This window comes from Guillardia theta (genome assembly GCF_000315625.1).
Source record: "Guillardia theta CCMP2712 unplaced genomic scaffold GUITHscaffold_93, whole genome shotgun sequence".
Lineage (NCBI taxonomy): Eukaryota > Cryptophyceae > Pyrenomonadales > Geminigeraceae > Guillardia > Guillardia theta.
Genome location: NW_005434581.1, coordinates 171,639 through 187,761, shown reverse-complemented (window position 1 = coordinate 187,761; position 16,123 = coordinate 171,639). Strand labels below are relative to the sequence as shown.

Here is a 16,123-nt window from a genome sequence, read left to right as displayed (position 1 = left end):
GTGGGATGAAGAGAACGAAGACACGCCAGTGGAAGCGTTGGAAGGGGTGAGAGAGAGGAGGGAGAGGGAGAGGGAGAGGACTGCCGCCGCTGACAGAACGGAACGGCGCATGGCAGCGGGTTGGGATGCAGCACAGCACCGCGAGGAAGCTTGAGGGCAGAAGAAAGAGCAGGGGGACCCGCCAGCAGCATGAAGGGTTACGTTGGGGGGAGGGTACTGGGACCCCTGTTGAATCCCTGCAAAAGCAGGGTAGGGGTGCCATCACCCACCTACTCTCTTCCATGATTTTGACAGCAGCCGATCATCATCCTCCTCCTCCTCCTCCTCCTCCTCCTCCTCCTCCTCCTCCTCCTCCTCCTCCTCCTCCTCCTCCTCCTCCTCCTCCTCCTCCTATCATCATCGAACACACTTCTGTGTCCTTGAGATCCTTGATTCGCTTCTCCATGTGCCTGCTCTCTTCATCAGCGTCATCGAGCGAGCAGCAGACCATCTCACGCGTTGAGGTGAGGGACGTTGTTGGCAACGCCTGAGACGCGCAGGGCACTGATCGTCTGAACAAAGTCTCAAGAAGTTGGCGCATGACAGGAGGTGGTGGAGAAGATGATGATCATGGAGGCGGTACGGGCATCGAGCAAGGAAGATGTGTGCAAGGAGGAGGAGGAGGAGGAGGAGGAGGAGGAGGATGTGCCTGGAGGAGCGTCTCGGATGCGTATGCGATCTTCTCTACTTGCAGCTGCATGCTCGTCTGCCAATCCTCTCAAACTCTTCTGTTCAGATCATCCTCCTCTCCCCCCAGCTCCTCCTCTTCTCCCTTCCTCCACCCTCCTCCTCCTCACCGTCGATGTGCAGTCTGCAGCTGTTGGATAAGTTCGCGCCTGTCCATGTTGGTCAACAGAAGGAGCAGCAGCAACAAGATGTACTTGGAGCAAGATGCCCTCATATGACTGCAGCATCATCTCGATGGCTTCCTGTGTACATTCCTATCATTGTCTCCTTCCTCCTCCCTCTCCCCTCTTGCCCCTCCTTTCTTTACTCCTCCCACCTGTCTCTCTGTCCCCGATCCTCCATCTCCCCTCCTCCTTCCTCCTTGTCCCCTCCCCTCTCCCCTCCTCCTCCCTCTCCTCTGCCTCCTCCCCCCTCCTCCCTCCTCCTCCTCCCTCCCCCCTCCTCCCTCCTCCTCCTCCCTTCCCCCTCCTCCCTCCCCCCTCCTACCTCTCCCCTCACCCCTCTCCCCTCCTCGCTCTCCCCTTCCCCCTCATCTCTTCCTACCTGGCATTGTTTCGCCTGTTCCGTGAGGTCCTTTGACTGAAGAAGCGGCTGCTGCATCTGTCCCATCATGCTTCCTCCCATACCAATCCCGGTCGAGGGGAGCGAGTAGTTGCCTGCAGGAGAGAGGAAGGGAGTCACACGAGGGTGGGGAGTCAGTGAGGGGAGAGGTAGGGGAGGGGGAAGACGAAGACGAAGACGAAGACGAGAGAGAGAGTGGAAGAGGAAGGGAAAGAGAAAGGAGAAAGGAGAGCATACCGTGAGCGTTCATTGTTAACGGTATTCAGCAACTTCAACCCTCCTTCTCCTGTACAACAGCAATCAGTTGAGCGACATTAGATTGAACTACGTGTCTTGATCCTCCCCTGCCCTGCCACTTGATCTCGATCTTTTTGTTGCTACCTCCCCCGCTGCTGCTTCATCTACATCCTCAAGAAACTCTGCAATCCATGGTCTCAGCAGCTCGCCTCCTGCCATTCCTTCACTTCCATAGCAGCCATCGCTCTCATCCTTGCTTGCCGCTGGAGTCTCGAACTCCTTCTCCCTCCACCTCACTAGCTTCTCTCTCCTCTCCCCTCCCCCCCACCCCTCTCTCCCTCTCTCCCTCCCTCTCTCCCTCTCTCTCTCCTCCTCACCTGCCGGGCCCCCGGAGGGCCCGGCGCACGGCACTGGCCGGGCCGTGCCGGGCCCGGGGCGCACTGCAGTTCAACCATGACCGGCCGGGCAGCCGGGTGCGGGGGTCTGGTCCTGCGCGAAGTTAAGTGAAGGTATCAGTTAAGTTTCGGGGGCAGCAGTAGGCAGGATCTCTGTCTTCGGAAGTTCACTGAACTTCGGAGGACCCGGCAAGGGTCTCCCCCCGAGCCGGTTGGTCGAGTTTGCCTCACTGAGGCGCTCAGGGGAGGCCACGGTGCTCAGTGCAGTAGCCTCAGCATCCGACTAAGCCTCGCCCTGCCGGCCACGGGCCCTTTGAAAGTTTTCACCTTCATAAATTCTTGACATCCGGTGACAGTTAAGGTTCCTGTACTAACCCTTACGTATTCGCTACCAGATTTAACTCAACCGTACTCACCGACGAACAATTTCTACCCGCCTCCTCTTTCCCCCTCTCCCCTCCTTCAACTATAATCCCTTCAAGTACTGCACCATCATCTACAGGCGAACGATCGGAGAGGTCGAGCACTCAACAGTCTTACTAGTCGCTCTCGGTATCGCTCTCGGTGTCGTGGACAACTTCAGCTGGAACGGCAGCTGAGGTTGGACGGGGCCCCGACGTCAGCCCGCTGCTGCTCGAGCTCCCTGTGGGAACTCTCGTGAGCCCTACGAACGTAGCGTTCGTCGCCATGGCGACAGGCACGTGCATCGGGTGATGAGCCTTCCACATCTCAGCGTAGATCGCCTGCCGTGCTCGTCAGGGGAAGAAGAAGGAAGGTGGGGAGAATGTGGGGGGGGGGGGGGGGGGGGGTTCAGCTGGAAAAGCCTGCTGAGGCTCACCTGGGAGCGGTTTGAGTTTGAAATGACCGTACCCTGCACAGTGTTGAACTGGCTCTGACCCCCAAGGGCAGCAGCCCACGAGTTGCTGTTGGACTCCAGGAGCTGCGAGGAGAACTCGGCAGAGCTCGGCAAGGCGGTAGAAGATGCCTGCCTTCCCTTCCTCGGCTTTGAGGCCTTGGGCTGCAAGACCGTGGGTAGGCTGCTGCTCTGGTTCAACAGCGAGCTGGATATGCTGGAAGCCTGCTGAGAGGAGACGTCAGTCTGGCACGCATGCGAGCAAGCACAACAACCTGGCCCGAGCTGAGCTGGGAATTCTGCACGCCGTTGCCCTCTGGGAGGATGGTGATGCTCGCCGAGGACCTCTGGCCTTGGCTGCTCTTGTCGCTCGACGACTTCCCTAGTACATCCCCAGGTGTACCCCAGCCAGCGCTTGCCAGGCCTGCAGATCCAAGATACGAGCTCGAGACGTTTCCAAGGCCGTTTGCACTCAAGGCGGGAAAGTTGGATCGGCTCTGGCAGGCGAGGAGGTAGTTCTCCATGAGCTGCTGCTGCTGCTGCTGCTGTCCCACGTTCGTCGGGTTGGCAAAGAAGTTGTTGACAGCGGCGGCGCCGAGCAGGGAAATGGGCTGCGCGTTCAGCTGCATGGCCTTGTGCGCTGCCATGGCGAACTGCTGCTGCTGCTGCTGGAGTTCCAGTTGCTTCTGCATCTCCTGCAGCTGCTTCTGCTGCAGCTGCTTCTGCATCTCCTGCTGGAGGCTCTGCTGGAGCTGCTGGCTCGGGCAGGAGGGCGCGAACTGGGGGAGGGAGGAGAGGTGCATCTGCAGAGGATAGGAGTGAGAGGCGTCGAACGGATACGTTGGCAGGTTCTGTTGCAGCGAGCTCGTTGCCCTGCCGTAGCTCTGCTGAACCCCAGCAGCACCCGCCAGGTTGTTGTATGCCACCGAGATGGGATGAACTGCGCTGGTCTCGACAGCTGAGGAAGAGCTGGACTGGAGGGAGGGAGCCTTCCTGACAGTGCTCGATCCTTCCAAGTGGTTGGTCGTCGAGGTGCTGGCGGCGGAGGGGACCGAATTCCATGCGTGCTGATCGAGCAGGGGTTGCCTGCCTCCCTGCTCCAAGTCGGCCGCGAGCTGCTTTGCCGCCTTGCTGCCCCACTTGATGGGGGCGTAAGCAGGAACATGCTGATCTCCTGGGACGGTGAGAGCGAGCGAGCCATCCCAGGTGTCCGAGGCCTGGGGGAGAAGTGAGGAGGAGGCAGGTGGAGGGAGCGACTGACCTTGGGGCGGGAAGAGTCTTCGATCATGGTGAACCTCGAGCTCGACCCATCGGTGATGGCCTTGGAAGGGGAGGAAGAGTGAGGTACGAACGGATAAGACGTCGGAGCATGAAGCATAGCAAGAGGTGGAAATGCAGAATGCCATGGTCAGTCGATGAGGGGGAGGAGGAGACGGAGGAGTAGGACGTGACGATCAGGATCACTAGTTTTTTTGAGCAGTGTTGTCACCTGATTGAAATTCTTGGGGTAATTTTGACTTCCACCAGTGACCCATTGATCCTTGGGATTCGCCGCATGGAAGACTCCGGCCGTGTGAGTGAAGTAGAAAGTGTTCTGATAGATGTTCTTGGCTTTGGGTTTTCTTTTTCTCTTCGGCTGCCAGGGAGGAGGAGGAGAAGGAGGAAGGCAAAGAAAGGATGAAACCTTCAGTTCGAGTGTGGGTCAAACAGGGCAGAGCTAGCTCACCTTTGCTGGGGGCACTACTGTCGGTTGTCCCTGCAGCGGGGCCGCGGGAGTGCTTGAGGGTTGACCCGAAGAAGCAGGGGGATGAGAATCTGGCAAGATGCAGTGACACGAGGTGAAGAATATTTACAGGAGAACAAGAGAAAGCAGACAAGGAGGAAGGAGGGAGGGGGGAGGAGCAAATTGGAGATAAGCAAGCAGATGCATAAGAAACAAAAGAAAGGAGGGGGCAGCCATAGTTTTCTCACCATCCTCGTTACTCCCCTCATTCTTGTTCGCTTCATTGTTGCTCCCACTAGGCTTGAGGCCGTTGGACTGATTGACAGTGCCGACGTCCTGCTAAGGGACTTCAGCTACACGATCCCTTCCAAGCACAGCGTACAGGCTCGCTGCTTGTTGCCTTTTTCCCGTTCTGATCCGTAGCTCCTTTAGGAGTCGCCTCCTCTTTTGAGCTCTCCTGCTCTTCCGTCCCCTTTCCCCCCTCCTCTTCCTTGCCTCCCTGTTTCTGCTCCCCTTCCTTCTCTCCTTCGTTGTCTTGCTCCTCCGCCCCGACCTCTTTCTTTTCTTCCTCTTCCTTCTCCTTCTCCTTCCCCTTCCCCTTCTCCTTGCTGTGACCCTGAGCCCCTGCACGATGGAATCAGCGCTGCAGCTTCGACATGTCCAGCATCACCTCTTTCACCTTTGCCTGCTGATTTGATCTGTGCTTGCAACCTTGTGGGCTGGTCAGACGAGAACAAGCACATGTAGAATGTCACGCACCTTTGGGCGAAGAATTTGTCTTCAGCTTCCTGTTTCTTTCGTCTCTTGGAATCCACAGGCAAGTCGCTAAAGAAAGCTTTTTTGGGCTTTGCCTGCTCCTCCTCCTCCTCCTCCTCCTCCTCCCCCTCCTCCTCACCGTCTCCTTCATCCTCCTCCTCCTCCTCCTCCTCCTCCTCCTCCTCAGATTTCTCCTCTTTCACTTTCTCCTTCTTTGCTTGCTTCGTCTTCGAAACTTTCTTGTTGGCCACAGGTCGCGACTTCTCCGGAGTCCTGCCTGATGATCTCCTCACAGCACCGGCACTTCTCGTGCTCCTCAGGCTTCCTCGCGTGCTCGATCCCTTGGAGCTGACCGGCTTCTTCCGCTTCCCGACCAGGGAAGTCTTGAGGGGACGGAGCGAGTGGGCTCGACGCGAGCTGCTGCTCTTCTTCAAGCTCTCAGTCTCCTGGCTCTCCCTCCTCTTCAGTGAGGGCCGGTAGGGAGACTTACACTTCCTGCGAGGAAGAGGCATCGATGAGTGGAGGTTCCGATCCCTTGCCGCTATGTCTCTTCCTCCTCTTCTACTGCCACCCCAGAGCTCCTTGTTTCAGCTTGCCATCGTCGTGATCGGTTTTTGTGGGATCCTGCATGAATGTTCGGTCAGAATCATACATGCAACATCTTGCAAGGCAGTGCCCTTTCCTCTCATCAAAACTCTATCGAGGCCATCACCCACAAACAGGGTCTTTGCCAGCAGGTCTAGATATGGATTTCTTCGCTATCACTCCAGGACCCTTGGATCGAACATTGAGGGTCGAAATTGTTATCCTAATGGCCCCTCCATGCCGTCTTCGGTAACAAACAATTTCCTCCCTTCCAACATGCTTCTCTTTAGGTATGCATGCATGTCCGAATGCCTTCGTCCCGCTTGACTGCCATAGGATCGCTTCTGAATACCATTTTGATCCATCAATAGTCTATGTAGTAGCATGGGTGAAACTTATAAAACATTCAAGCAAAAGCTCAATTCGCAGTCTTTTCAAGCTTCTTCAAACATCATCATTAATCAGTCATAGCGCACCATTGCATCCTTCAATTCCAATCAACACAACGATTCGGATGCAACTAGCCCAGCACATGTCTACATATCATCACACCACAGCTCACATTCCTGCTCTTCGTCTACCAACTCAAGCTTCTCGTTCCCTTCTTGGATCTCATCATGATTTTCTCCTTCTCCTCCTCCACATCGTCGTCATCGTCGTCAAGGCCTTCTCTCCTCCTCTCATTCCCTTCTACACACTGGACTCAATCTACCCATTTCGCATTTGATTCAAACCACTGACTACCCACCCCTTTTCACTCCTGACTTTGGTTACCCCACCCTTGGATTTCTTGCAAAATTACCCTACCCTTGCTTTACCAGTGACTTTCATATCAAGTATCCCCCCCCCTCCTGTCCAAAAGTCTGATACCCCCTACCCCCCTTCAAAATTATTGCCCCACCCCTGACCCCAATTTTTATTTCTCACATGGGCCCCATCTACCCTACCAGCCCCTTACACCTAAAGACTGTACCTCCACCATCAAGTACCCTACCCACCCAAAGACAAATTCACACTACCCTCACCCTGATTGACTATATGAAATAACCCCACCCATCCGTGGTAAATCCTCATCCAAGTTTGGTCCTACCCCTGATTGTTAACCCCCACCCCAGCAGGGAATCTCAGATTGATTGTCATCCACACCTCCTTGAAAGTTGGTTACCCCAGGGAAAACTTGATTACCCGTACTATTGAGTACCAAATACCCCTGATTATGACTATCCATTGACAGATCAATGGACCCCCACCCCAATAAAGGATCACCCTACCCCCTAATGTTCCTCTTCCCAACAAACTTGCATTTCATACGTCTCTTGGTTTTGTCTATGGCGGCGGCAACGAGATGCCTGGTAAGGCGGGAGGGAGGAGAGCAGAGGAGGAGGGAGAGGGTTGAATCAAGACCCATCACTTTGTCTTCATGGCAAGACAGGTGGAAGATGGAAGATGGGAAGTGGAAGATTGAGAGAGGAAGAGGTAGGAGAGGAGTAGTGTTTGCTGAAGGGAGGAAACTGGTAGATTCGAAGCAGAAGGATATCAGATGGAGACGATAAACATGGCGATAAGGTGAACGACATGTATGAGAAGTATATTTGTAGATGAAGTCTGGAAGGCGACGTCGCACAGATGAAAAAAAATCCTTCAGATAGCGTTTTTGATGGGTTTACGATCTATGGATCGATCCTTAAAAGTTGATCGTTTGCCATCGTGATCTTTCTTGTGTCTTGAATGATCTCATGCATGTTGCAATCCCTTGATTCTCCTCTATCTTCAATCGCATCGCTTCTCTGTATCGCGGATCTGCCGGGTACCAGTGGCTCCATTTTGCGCCCTCTTGCCTCTTTCGGCCCTTCTCGTTCCCGCGGCATTTCTTGATGATCCCGGGCGAAATTGCTTCCATCTCCATTGCTGATTAGCTTGTCATCAATTGTGTTAGTTTGATACGTTGCCTCGAACATCATGATTGTTTCACTGCATTGCTAGCGCGCCTAGAATCTCCAGAATGACAGCGAGCAGGTCGTCATGATATTGGCGTCCTCTTGCCTTGCCATCCCTCTGAAGAAGGGAAGGAGGCATGAGGTGGATTCCAAGAAGGCAGGAGACGTTGGTTTCGACTACATGCATCTTGTACAGGTGAGATTACCAGAAGCTCTTTGCAAACAATGAAGCATGTCAAAAATGCAGGAATGGCCTGGATCGTTCTGCGATACCAAGAAGGGATGTACTTGGCCAAAGTAAGCAGCGAAGGTTTTTATGTCTTGCCAACAAATTGTCGTGCTGATCTCTTACATCATCTTGATTCGACTTCACGTACATGAACTACCCCCGTGATTGTTCTCAATGTGACGTCCAATGTTACTACTCTGTGTTTTGATCATCATCATTTCTACTGCTCACATCAAAATCATTGTATTAAGAAATGATGATTGTGTGTTTATCATGATGATGTCAGCATGATTCTCCCTATCAATATCCGACGTGACGGGTTCAATGATTCTGACAAACTGCACTGTACAGGGTTGAGCCAACGACGGTAATTTGAAAACCAAATGCTTATTTACCATCCTCGCCTTTCTCACTTCTTAGCCCATCCTTTCTCCTCCACCTCTCCCTCTCTTCTTGCTCTTGCTGCTCTCCCCTTTCCCCTGCTTCATTCCCATCCCTCCCCTCCCCTCGCTCTGTCGCTCTCCTTCCGTGGTCCGCAGAGTTAAAATCCGTCACCCTTATTCCCTGCTCATCCGCCCTCTCCATCCTGCATGATTCCGTCACTCAGGGATGGCTTCTGCATGGCCTGTGGCCGGAGTTCTTCAATGGTTCATGGCCGCAATACTGCGACAAGGTAAGTGACTGCAGTTGAGAGATTGAGAGGATCAAGGCTATAGGGTGGAAGGTCTTATGAGACTGCGCCTACCCAGGATGCCCCGTTCAATATGTCAGCCATTCAAGACCTCCTTCCTGAGCTGGAGAAGGTCGTGCATCTGCTTCCTGGCTGTGTTCGCACCTTGGCAGTGCCGTTCCCCTCTTCTGTTGTCGTCTCTCCGCTCAATCATGCTTGTTCCTTCTTCCTACATGCCTATCTTGGCCTGCTGCTTATCCTTTTCAACAGTATTGGCCGTCGCTTGTGGCTCCCGACCAATCTTCCTTCTGGGAGCACGAGTCGACTCTCCCTCCATGTGACCTCCAGGCTCTAACACTGGGAGCAGATGGCTTCGGCATGGCACTTGCGCGGAGAAAATCTTTACAGCCCCACAGAAGGAACATGCCTACTTCAGGCTGGTCCTCGATCTGCGAGAGAAGTTCGACGTCTTCAAGTAAGAAAAAGGAAGAGCAGACTGCGAGAAAACGAGAGAGGAGGGGGGGCGGGGGGAGGCATCGAAACAGGATGAGAGGAGGGGAGGGAGAGAAGGGCAAGAGGAGAGAAGGAGGGAGGTGACTTGAAGGGCAAGAGGGGAGGGAGAGGATGGGGAGGGTTCAATTGACTGCTTCTACAAGGTTCCTCTCTGCTGCTGGGATCAACCCTGGGGACACGACCACGTGGGCGGAAGTGATCGCAGAGCTGTTGCCGGCTTCTCTTGGACTGATCTTTCATCCTTCAGGCAAAGGAGGCTATGAAGAAAGGATACCCGTACGAGGTGAGGAAGACTCTTCTCCAAGAGCTTCTGCAGATGTCTCCTGCATCCCTTCCTCCTGGTCTCATCATTCCTTCCTCCTCATCGCCGCCTCATCCTCCCTTGGTCGCATCATGCCGCTGTCATCCCCATCCTGGTCCCAAGATTGTCTCACTCCTATAACAGGTCGAGCTTGGCTGCAACACGGATGCGCAAGGATCGCTGCAGATCTTTGAGGTCACTACCGCCATCCCATCTCCCTCCCTCCCTTCCTCCCTCCCTCCCTCCCTCCCTTTTATGACCTCCCGCCGCGGCAGGTTCGATCCTGCTACACTGCGACTCCAGGAGGAGGAGTTTCTCTCTTCAACTGCCCCAATGCTGGTAAGTTTTCCCCCTGACCTTTCTCCTGCCCTCGTCAGGCTCCCTTTCCTTCCCCTTCTCTTTCCCATCTGTGAACCCTTTCTCACTCCGCATCCTTTACAGCATCAGCCACATCCTGCGGTACTCCCAACACTCCTATAACCTTTCCGCCGTTCCATGGGCGATAAGCCCAGGAGGCTTTGGTAGATTGATAGTTCCAGCTTCGGTAAACCGTCACGGTTGGGCCGAAACCTTCAGTCACGGCGCGAGTCAGGACTTCAAGGGCTCCTGGCTAGGCTCCGAGTCGGATCGGACCGGGCCGCGGGATGCTCCGACAGAGTCAAGCTTTTGGGCCGGGCCCGCGGCCGCCAGTGGCACTCACCGGCGGCCAGTGCGGCCACAGTGACCGGGCCGGGCATCAGTGTCGGATCCGCCGCGCCCCCGGGCCCCGGCCGATCAGGCAAGCTCTCGTTGCAATCCGATGATTATCGTGGTCCGATACCGGGTCACCGGACTCACTGTCATTCATCATCGAGTCACTGAGTCATCCGATCCGATGATCCGGCGGCCCGCCCGGCGGCCGGCCCGGCCGGTCACCCCAGTCAAACTTTGACGGATTGCCGCCGCGCGGGCGGCCGGACCTACTCCTCAGTTTGAACTCACTCTTGTCACGGTGGCCGGGCCCGGTGCCACCGTAGCACGTTGCGGCCCGCCGCGGGTCGGCCCCCCCGGCCCGGTCAAGTTGCCGACTTGAGTCAAGTTAACTTGGATGCTGCAAGAAGCTTCTTTTTTCAAAGTTAAGTTAAAAATGCCAGTAGTGAGTCGCGGTAATGAAAATGAAGGGGTTATGACCTCTGTTACTTTGGGGGTGGGGGTGGAGGTCGAGATTTGCTGGGTGATTTTCGGCTTTTTTGATGTCACCTACAGGGAGGGGCCTGGTAGGTAGGTAGGGGTCGTGGGTAGAGTAGGAGATATGGCTACTAGGGGGTGTAGGGTACTGATTAGGACCCTACTTGATCGCTTTTTTCTTATGAACTATGGGGGTAGGGGTCCAATTGAGCTGCAAGTTGTCAGGGATGGGGTCCTAGGGTTTTCACCCGCCCAAAACACGTTTTGTACCACAGATACCCCTACCCCACCCCCTAAATGAAACGACTCATCCACTTCGCTGATAACCTTGAAATCTCACCACCCCCAAACTTCTTCCTCCACTTTGATAACCCCCTATTTCAGTCAGACGTACCCCACCATTCCTAAAGGAAAGGGACCACCCCAAAACAAGCTACCCCCTCAAGAGCTTCTACCACCACGGTGCCCTCTCAATACCACCCACCGGTACATCAAATCACCGAGAGATCTAAAAACTAAGTTATAAAGCGTTTTCAGTACCTACCACCCCCATCATCCACCAGTCCGTGCGTTTGCCCCATCATTCCACCCCCAAAAATACGTGTAACTTTAACCCCTACCTCTCACGATTTACTACAGCAGGACGAGTAGGACCCACCCTCCGCCCAAGTCAAACTTGTGATCAGCAAGAGCCTCAAATCCCATGATAAGAGTAATGACATGATGGCGCTCAAGGACGCATGAACATCAGGATGATGGCCTATCTTGGGCGGTATAAGAGGGAAATATATCAACTTTGATAAGGTCATGTAAAACAGACTGCCAAGAAGCAATGGAATTAGGAGTGGCGGAAGGAGTGGGCGCAATCGGTGAGCAGGGGTAGTGACTGCGGCTAATACGAAAAGAATATATTTCATTCATGTACCCACCATTCCTCTTGATTTGAACAAGGGGGTGGGTGATGGTCCAGAATGTGAAGGACCAGGGGGTCATAATCAAGGATGGAGAGGGGAGGGGTCATGAAGAAGTTTCCGATTCGGGTGGGTGAGGTAGGGAACAAATTTTGATTTTCTCTTGGATAGGTGGGGTACACGCTCTATAATAGAGGGGTGGGTGCTTCAGCCCCAACGGGGATGGGAACTCCGAGGTCATTAAGACGACAGAGGGGTGGGGTGGTCTGCAATTGCTGTGAAATAACGGGTGTTGGAAGAAATGAGCATGTTCTAATGGGGGTGGGGGTGTCAAAATGAGGGGTGGGGTAAAGGGAAGCAGACCCCTCGTCGTTGGCGGGTGATGCAGGACCGGTGTTCTGCATTTTACAAACCAGCGCACATATAAAAAGTAGTGCGATTTCAATTATTATGAGGGGTGTGATCTTGCTTGGTGCCCCCTGCACGGGTGGGGTAGACGTTTCAGGGGGTAACAACCCCCAGGCATTAAAATAGAGGGTGGGTCAGTGGTGTGAATAGGGGTGGGGTAAGGCAAGGAATGGGTTTGGGGGCAATGTAACTCGACTCGGAGGGGGTGGTCAAACTGACGATAAGTTGGTTGTTCCATGCAGACGTGAACCGGAGGTGGGAGGAGGAAGTGGAGTTGAAGAAAAAGGAGATTGCGAGGCAAGAAGAAGGAGGACTTCGATTGCTCTCAGAGGAGGAGAGGAGGAGGAAGTACGGTAGCAAGAGGATAAGCCGATAGACTGGAAGACTTGAAAACGGAGCAAGCAAAACAAGGACTGTTGGGTTGGCTTCGGAAGCAAAAAGCTAGCCAAGGATGAATTGCAGGATCGTCTCCTCCTGTTTGTAAAGACAACGTTCAAAGGACAAGTGAACAGCCATAGGCTGGATCGGATTTTGAGCGAAAACTAAACGCAATAACGCAACTACCAGAGAGACTGATTTGATTTATTTATCCCAAGAGCATCAAGAATGAAAGAAAGCAGAGCTCCCATTGATCCCTTCTCGACCGGAGAATTCATCTTGAACAGGAAGTCTCTGCTTCCTGTTCGAACTCCTTCAGCTCACCATAATCGACGTGGAAGAATGTCCAACGTGAGCAGAGAAAATTTGAACTTGGGCCAGGGCAGCAGCATGTCGCTAGGAGCGCTGCAGCAAAGAACTCTGGCCAGAATTGGAAGGAGCACTCACCCGATGGAACTGAGAGATCGACACGACGTGGTTCCTCAGCTGAAGGCATCCTTCGAAGGCTCGTCGTGGCGCAGCCTGAGCAAGAATGACCAGCGTGCCGCTCCGAAGAAGAGCAAGAGGAGGGGATTGAGCCAACTGGATGATAGCAGCCCCTCAGGACCGGCTGGCCCTGAGTACCCAGGACAGGCGAACCCACGGTACATGAAGCGCAAGCCATCCTCCAACAGGACAGAGGACGTCTCGAGAGACAACGGCAAGGATGGAGAGGAAGTTGGAAGGGCCATTAGCGCAGATGCCCTCTCGTGGATCGCACAGTTCAACGCGCACAGACCGGAGTCGCGGCGACCAGCCACTTGCTTCCACCTGAACTGCTCCGACAAGGATCGCAGTAGCGGGGACATGCTGAAGGACAACCTCCAGCCTCACCTGTGGTCGGAGTTCTCCCACCTCCCGTACGAGGAGGAACAGGTACCTGCGGTCAAGACAAGGTCGCAGTCTCGCATGTTGAAGTTGATGGACAGCTCGGAGAGGAGGAACGTGAGAGGTCCGATCTCCAGGCAGAGCGCCTGCTATCCGCATCCTGAGCACGGGCCGGTGGACGCTGGCCTTAGGGAAATGAATGGAAGCCCGACATGGGCTCCTGCCATGATGCGCGTGCAGGAGATTGCTGTGTAGAGCTTGCAATGTGATGAAGAGAACTGAATGCATGAGGCATGTGAATGTTATTAATTGAAGAAAATTATTCCATTAATGAAGTTGAAATTCCTTTCGATGGCATTGCTTGCATGTGCACAATTCTCCCCCGCCGTCTTTGAGCCCCGTCATGACTCTTTCTCTCTCTCTTTCTTCATCAGCAACCTTCGCTGGCCTGTAAGTGGCATTACATTTCTAGGTATCTTGCAACGTAACATCCACTCACCTATTCCACTGAGAACGTAACAGATTGCTCCTCCTACGAAATTGAACAGGATTCTCCCATCTCCTTGCAGCAATCCGCACAGGCGGAGGACAGAAGAACAGAGCATCCCCTGCACCAGCCCGCTGATGGAGTCGAGGAGCCAGTGGCACCCAAAGTACGTTCTGCCCAGCGCCACCGCCAGCATGGCTAGGAGGAGGAGACTCTTGCAGGGAGGCGGGGCGAGGATCATCAGGGCAGATAGGAGAGCTCCTCCTTGTGCGCTGTCGCCGGATGGGAAGGATTCGAGGTCCTGCGGCAGGCAGCCCTTGTTCTGTCTTCCCTCATGCACAGTCCACGCCCTCACGTTGAGCCATTGCCTTCAGGAAACATCAAGCCGAGCAGAAGTTGGAGGACGAGGACGAGGACAAGGACGAGGACGAGGACGAGGACGAGGACGAGGACGAGGAGAGAACGGGCAGGAGGAGGAGGACTCTCACCCTCTCCCTTGGAAACTGTCCGGCCATTCGATTGGAGGACGTGGCCTAGCGAATGCTTTCTTGATAATCTGGAGAAGCGACAGGTCAGCAGGTGTCGGAATAGAGGAGGAGGGACCTGGTTGACTCTTTGCGCGAACAAAGTTGAGATGAAGAGGACAGAAAGGACCTCTGATCCCCTGCGCAACAGCAATGATGAAGCGATCCCGACGGGAATCAAGAGGCCGTCGCCGATGAGAGTGATGGCGAGGTGAGGGGCCGAGCCTTCACGAAACTTGGCCCCCAGAGCAAGCAGCACCAGAGCAAGGAGGGTGAAGGGGAGGACGCACAGGGAAAGCCACAGGAAGGAAGGTTCCACTAACATCAGTGCCCAGGGATAGAAACACGCGAAGATGGTGACAGGTTGAGAGAACAGTGATGCAGGTAAGACAAGAAAGAGGTCAGCGACGATGCCTCCCTGCTCCCGCATTCCCAGTGCAATTCTCCTCGTTACGGCAGAATCAATGTCGAGCAAGGTTCCCAAAAGGATCGTTTTGTGGACATGTTTGGTATTGTATACTTTCGCAACTCGTTGTAATGTTCTTATCCTCGTTCTCGTCCTCTTCTTCGTTCCCGCTCCTCCTCCTCCTCCTCCTCCTCCTCCTCCTTAGGGATCTTGACTCATCGAACAGAACGCACCTCCATCATCAAGAAGCATGCTCGTCACTTATCGTCACTATCTACATCGCAACATTTCCCTCTCCGTCTCCTTTTGACCACAAAATTTTGTGCCATTTTGACTATAAGTCTTATTAAGGTCCCCCTCTGCGAACATTCTTATAGTCAACTTCAACGGGGCATGCAATATTTGTAGTCAATATTACTTATCCAAAGTAGATAGCTTTATAGTCAACCGTTTTATCTCACCACACCGCCCCTATAGTCAAGCAGCTACAAGATGGCGCGAGGAACGGAGGGGACGGAGGAGCTCGAGGCTGCGGCGAAGGAGCTCGAGGCCTCGCTCGTCGCTCCTCAGCCCCCCCAGCCCACTGTCGGTCTGCGTCTTCTTCCTCCTCCTCTCCCGCTCCCTCTCCCGCTCCCTCTCCCTCCCTTGTTCCTCTTCGATTTGTTTATAGCATCCCTTGCCCTCGCCCGCTGTCTTGGCTGCTCCTTGTCTCTCAGCGTCCTGTCCTGCTGGCTCGACCCCATGCCTGATGGGTCTAGATGTGCGGCTGGAGTCCGATGCCGAGGAGAGAGCATGGCAGCCCTGCCGAAGCCTCGTGCGCGTGATCAGTCCTCAAACCTCTCTAAACTGATGCGGGCGGGACGAGAGGAGGGAGAGGGGTGGGAGGCGGCAGGAGGTCTGACAGAGGAGCAGGCACAGCTGAAGAAAGCAGAGGCGCTGGCGGAGAAGGGGCAGGCGATCGCGCAGAGGACAGGACAGTGGCTGAAGAAGCGACTGAGCGACCGAAACCTGGACCGAGGGGAGCGAGCGGAACTGGAGAGCATCGGGAGGCGGTTTGAAGCGGCAGGAAGGAGGTTCGAGGAGGTGTCAAGGAAGGTGAGAGAGGGGAAGAGAAGACGGAGAGAGAGGGAGAGAAGGAGGAAGAAGACACAGACGCGACAGTGGGAAGGGTGTAAATGGCTTGACGCAGGTGCTGGGAATATGCAAGCAACAGGCCATGGCGGAGGCAGCGGCAGGTAGAGAGGCGAGGAGAAGGCGAGGAGGAGAGCTGACGTAGAGCGACAGGGGAGGGAGGAGGAGGAGGAGGACGAGAGGACGAGAGGGTGAAGGCAGGACAAGCGATGGCGTCACTAGAAGAGCCGCTGTTGGACGAGACGCACTTGCAGCACTCGCTGGAGGGGGTGAGAAGCAGGGAGGGAGGGAGGGAGGGAGGGAGGGAGGGAGGGAGGGAGGGAGGGAGGTAGGGAGGGAGGGAGGGAGGGAGGGAGGG

General features: G+C 54.7%; 5 protein-coding genes across 5 annotated transcripts in view; 2 read left to right on the top strand and 3 right to left on the bottom strand.

Moving 5' to 3' along the window:
• Positions 1–1,353, bottom strand: part of GUITHDRAFT_154926 (hypothetical protein) — a 2,691-nt gene extending 1,338 nt beyond the window's left edge. Inside the window, exons 1-5 of the mRNA XM_005824529.1 lie at positions 1,270–1,353; positions 921–968; positions 689–875; positions 496–551; positions 410–449 (exon numbers count right to left, since the gene is read on the bottom strand). Coding sequence (XP_005824586.1) covers positions 410–449; positions 496–551; positions 689–739 — 147 coding nt within the window. The 5' untranslated portion in view covers positions 740–875; positions 921–968; positions 1,270–1,353. The remainder of the gene's footprint in view (positions 1–409; positions 450–495; positions 552–688; positions 876–920; positions 969–1,269) is intronic.
• An 892-nt stretch (positions 1,354–2,245) lies between these two features.
• GUITHDRAFT_165440 (hypothetical protein) lies at positions 2,246–5,763 on the bottom strand (the record flags this gene model as incomplete). Its single annotated transcript, XM_005824528.1, has 11 exons — positions 2,246–2,662; positions 2,758–3,000; positions 3,048–3,412; positions 3,677–3,989; positions 4,034–4,093; positions 4,262–4,408; positions 4,499–4,587; positions 4,744–4,831; positions 4,878–5,119; positions 5,166–5,206; positions 5,255–5,763. 11 exons carry the CDS (start codon positions 5,761–5,763, stop codon positions 2,459–2,461), a joined length of 2,301 nt encoding a protein of 766 aa, XP_005824585.1. The 3' UTR covers positions 2,246–2,458.
• Positions 5,764–7,858: 2,095 nt separating this feature from the next.
• Positions 7,859–9,992, top strand: GUITHDRAFT_116245 (hypothetical protein; the record flags this gene model as incomplete). The annotated part of the gene is made up of 12 exons (XM_005824527.1): positions 7,859–7,969; positions 8,021–8,070; positions 8,354–8,369; positions 8,610–8,675; positions 8,719–8,805; positions 8,943–8,992; positions 9,040–9,147; positions 9,329–9,380; positions 9,433–9,468; positions 9,631–9,681; positions 9,762–9,825; positions 9,928–9,992. 12 exons carry the CDS (start codon positions 7,859–7,861, stop codon positions 9,990–9,992), a joined length of 756 nt encoding a protein of 251 aa, XP_005824584.1.
• A 2,530-nt stretch (positions 9,993–12,522) lies between these two features.
• GUITHDRAFT_154925 (hypothetical protein) lies at positions 12,523–13,567 on the top strand. Its single transcript, XM_005824526.1, has one exon. The coding sequence runs from the start codon at positions 12,999–13,001 to the stop codon at positions 13,470–13,472; it is 474 nt and encodes a 157-aa protein (XP_005824583.1). The 5' UTR covers positions 12,523–12,998; the 3' UTR covers positions 13,473–13,567.
• A 51-nt stretch (positions 13,568–13,618) lies between these two features.
• On the bottom strand, positions 13,619–14,553 carry GUITHDRAFT_144878 (hypothetical protein; the record flags this gene model as incomplete). Its single annotated transcript, XM_005824525.1, has 4 exons — positions 13,619–13,665; positions 13,717–14,072; positions 14,193–14,260; positions 14,308–14,553. 4 exons carry the CDS (start codon positions 14,551–14,553, stop codon positions 13,619–13,621), a joined length of 717 nt encoding a protein of 238 aa, XP_005824582.1.
• Positions 14,554–16,123: the final 1,570 nt, after the last annotated feature.

What these genes read in the sequence shown, in the direction of transcription:
- GUITHDRAFT_154925 (XM_005824526.1), top strand. Translation starts at nt 12,999, where the DNA reads ATGAAGCGCAAGCCATCCTCCAACAGGACAGAGGACGTCTCGAGAGAC.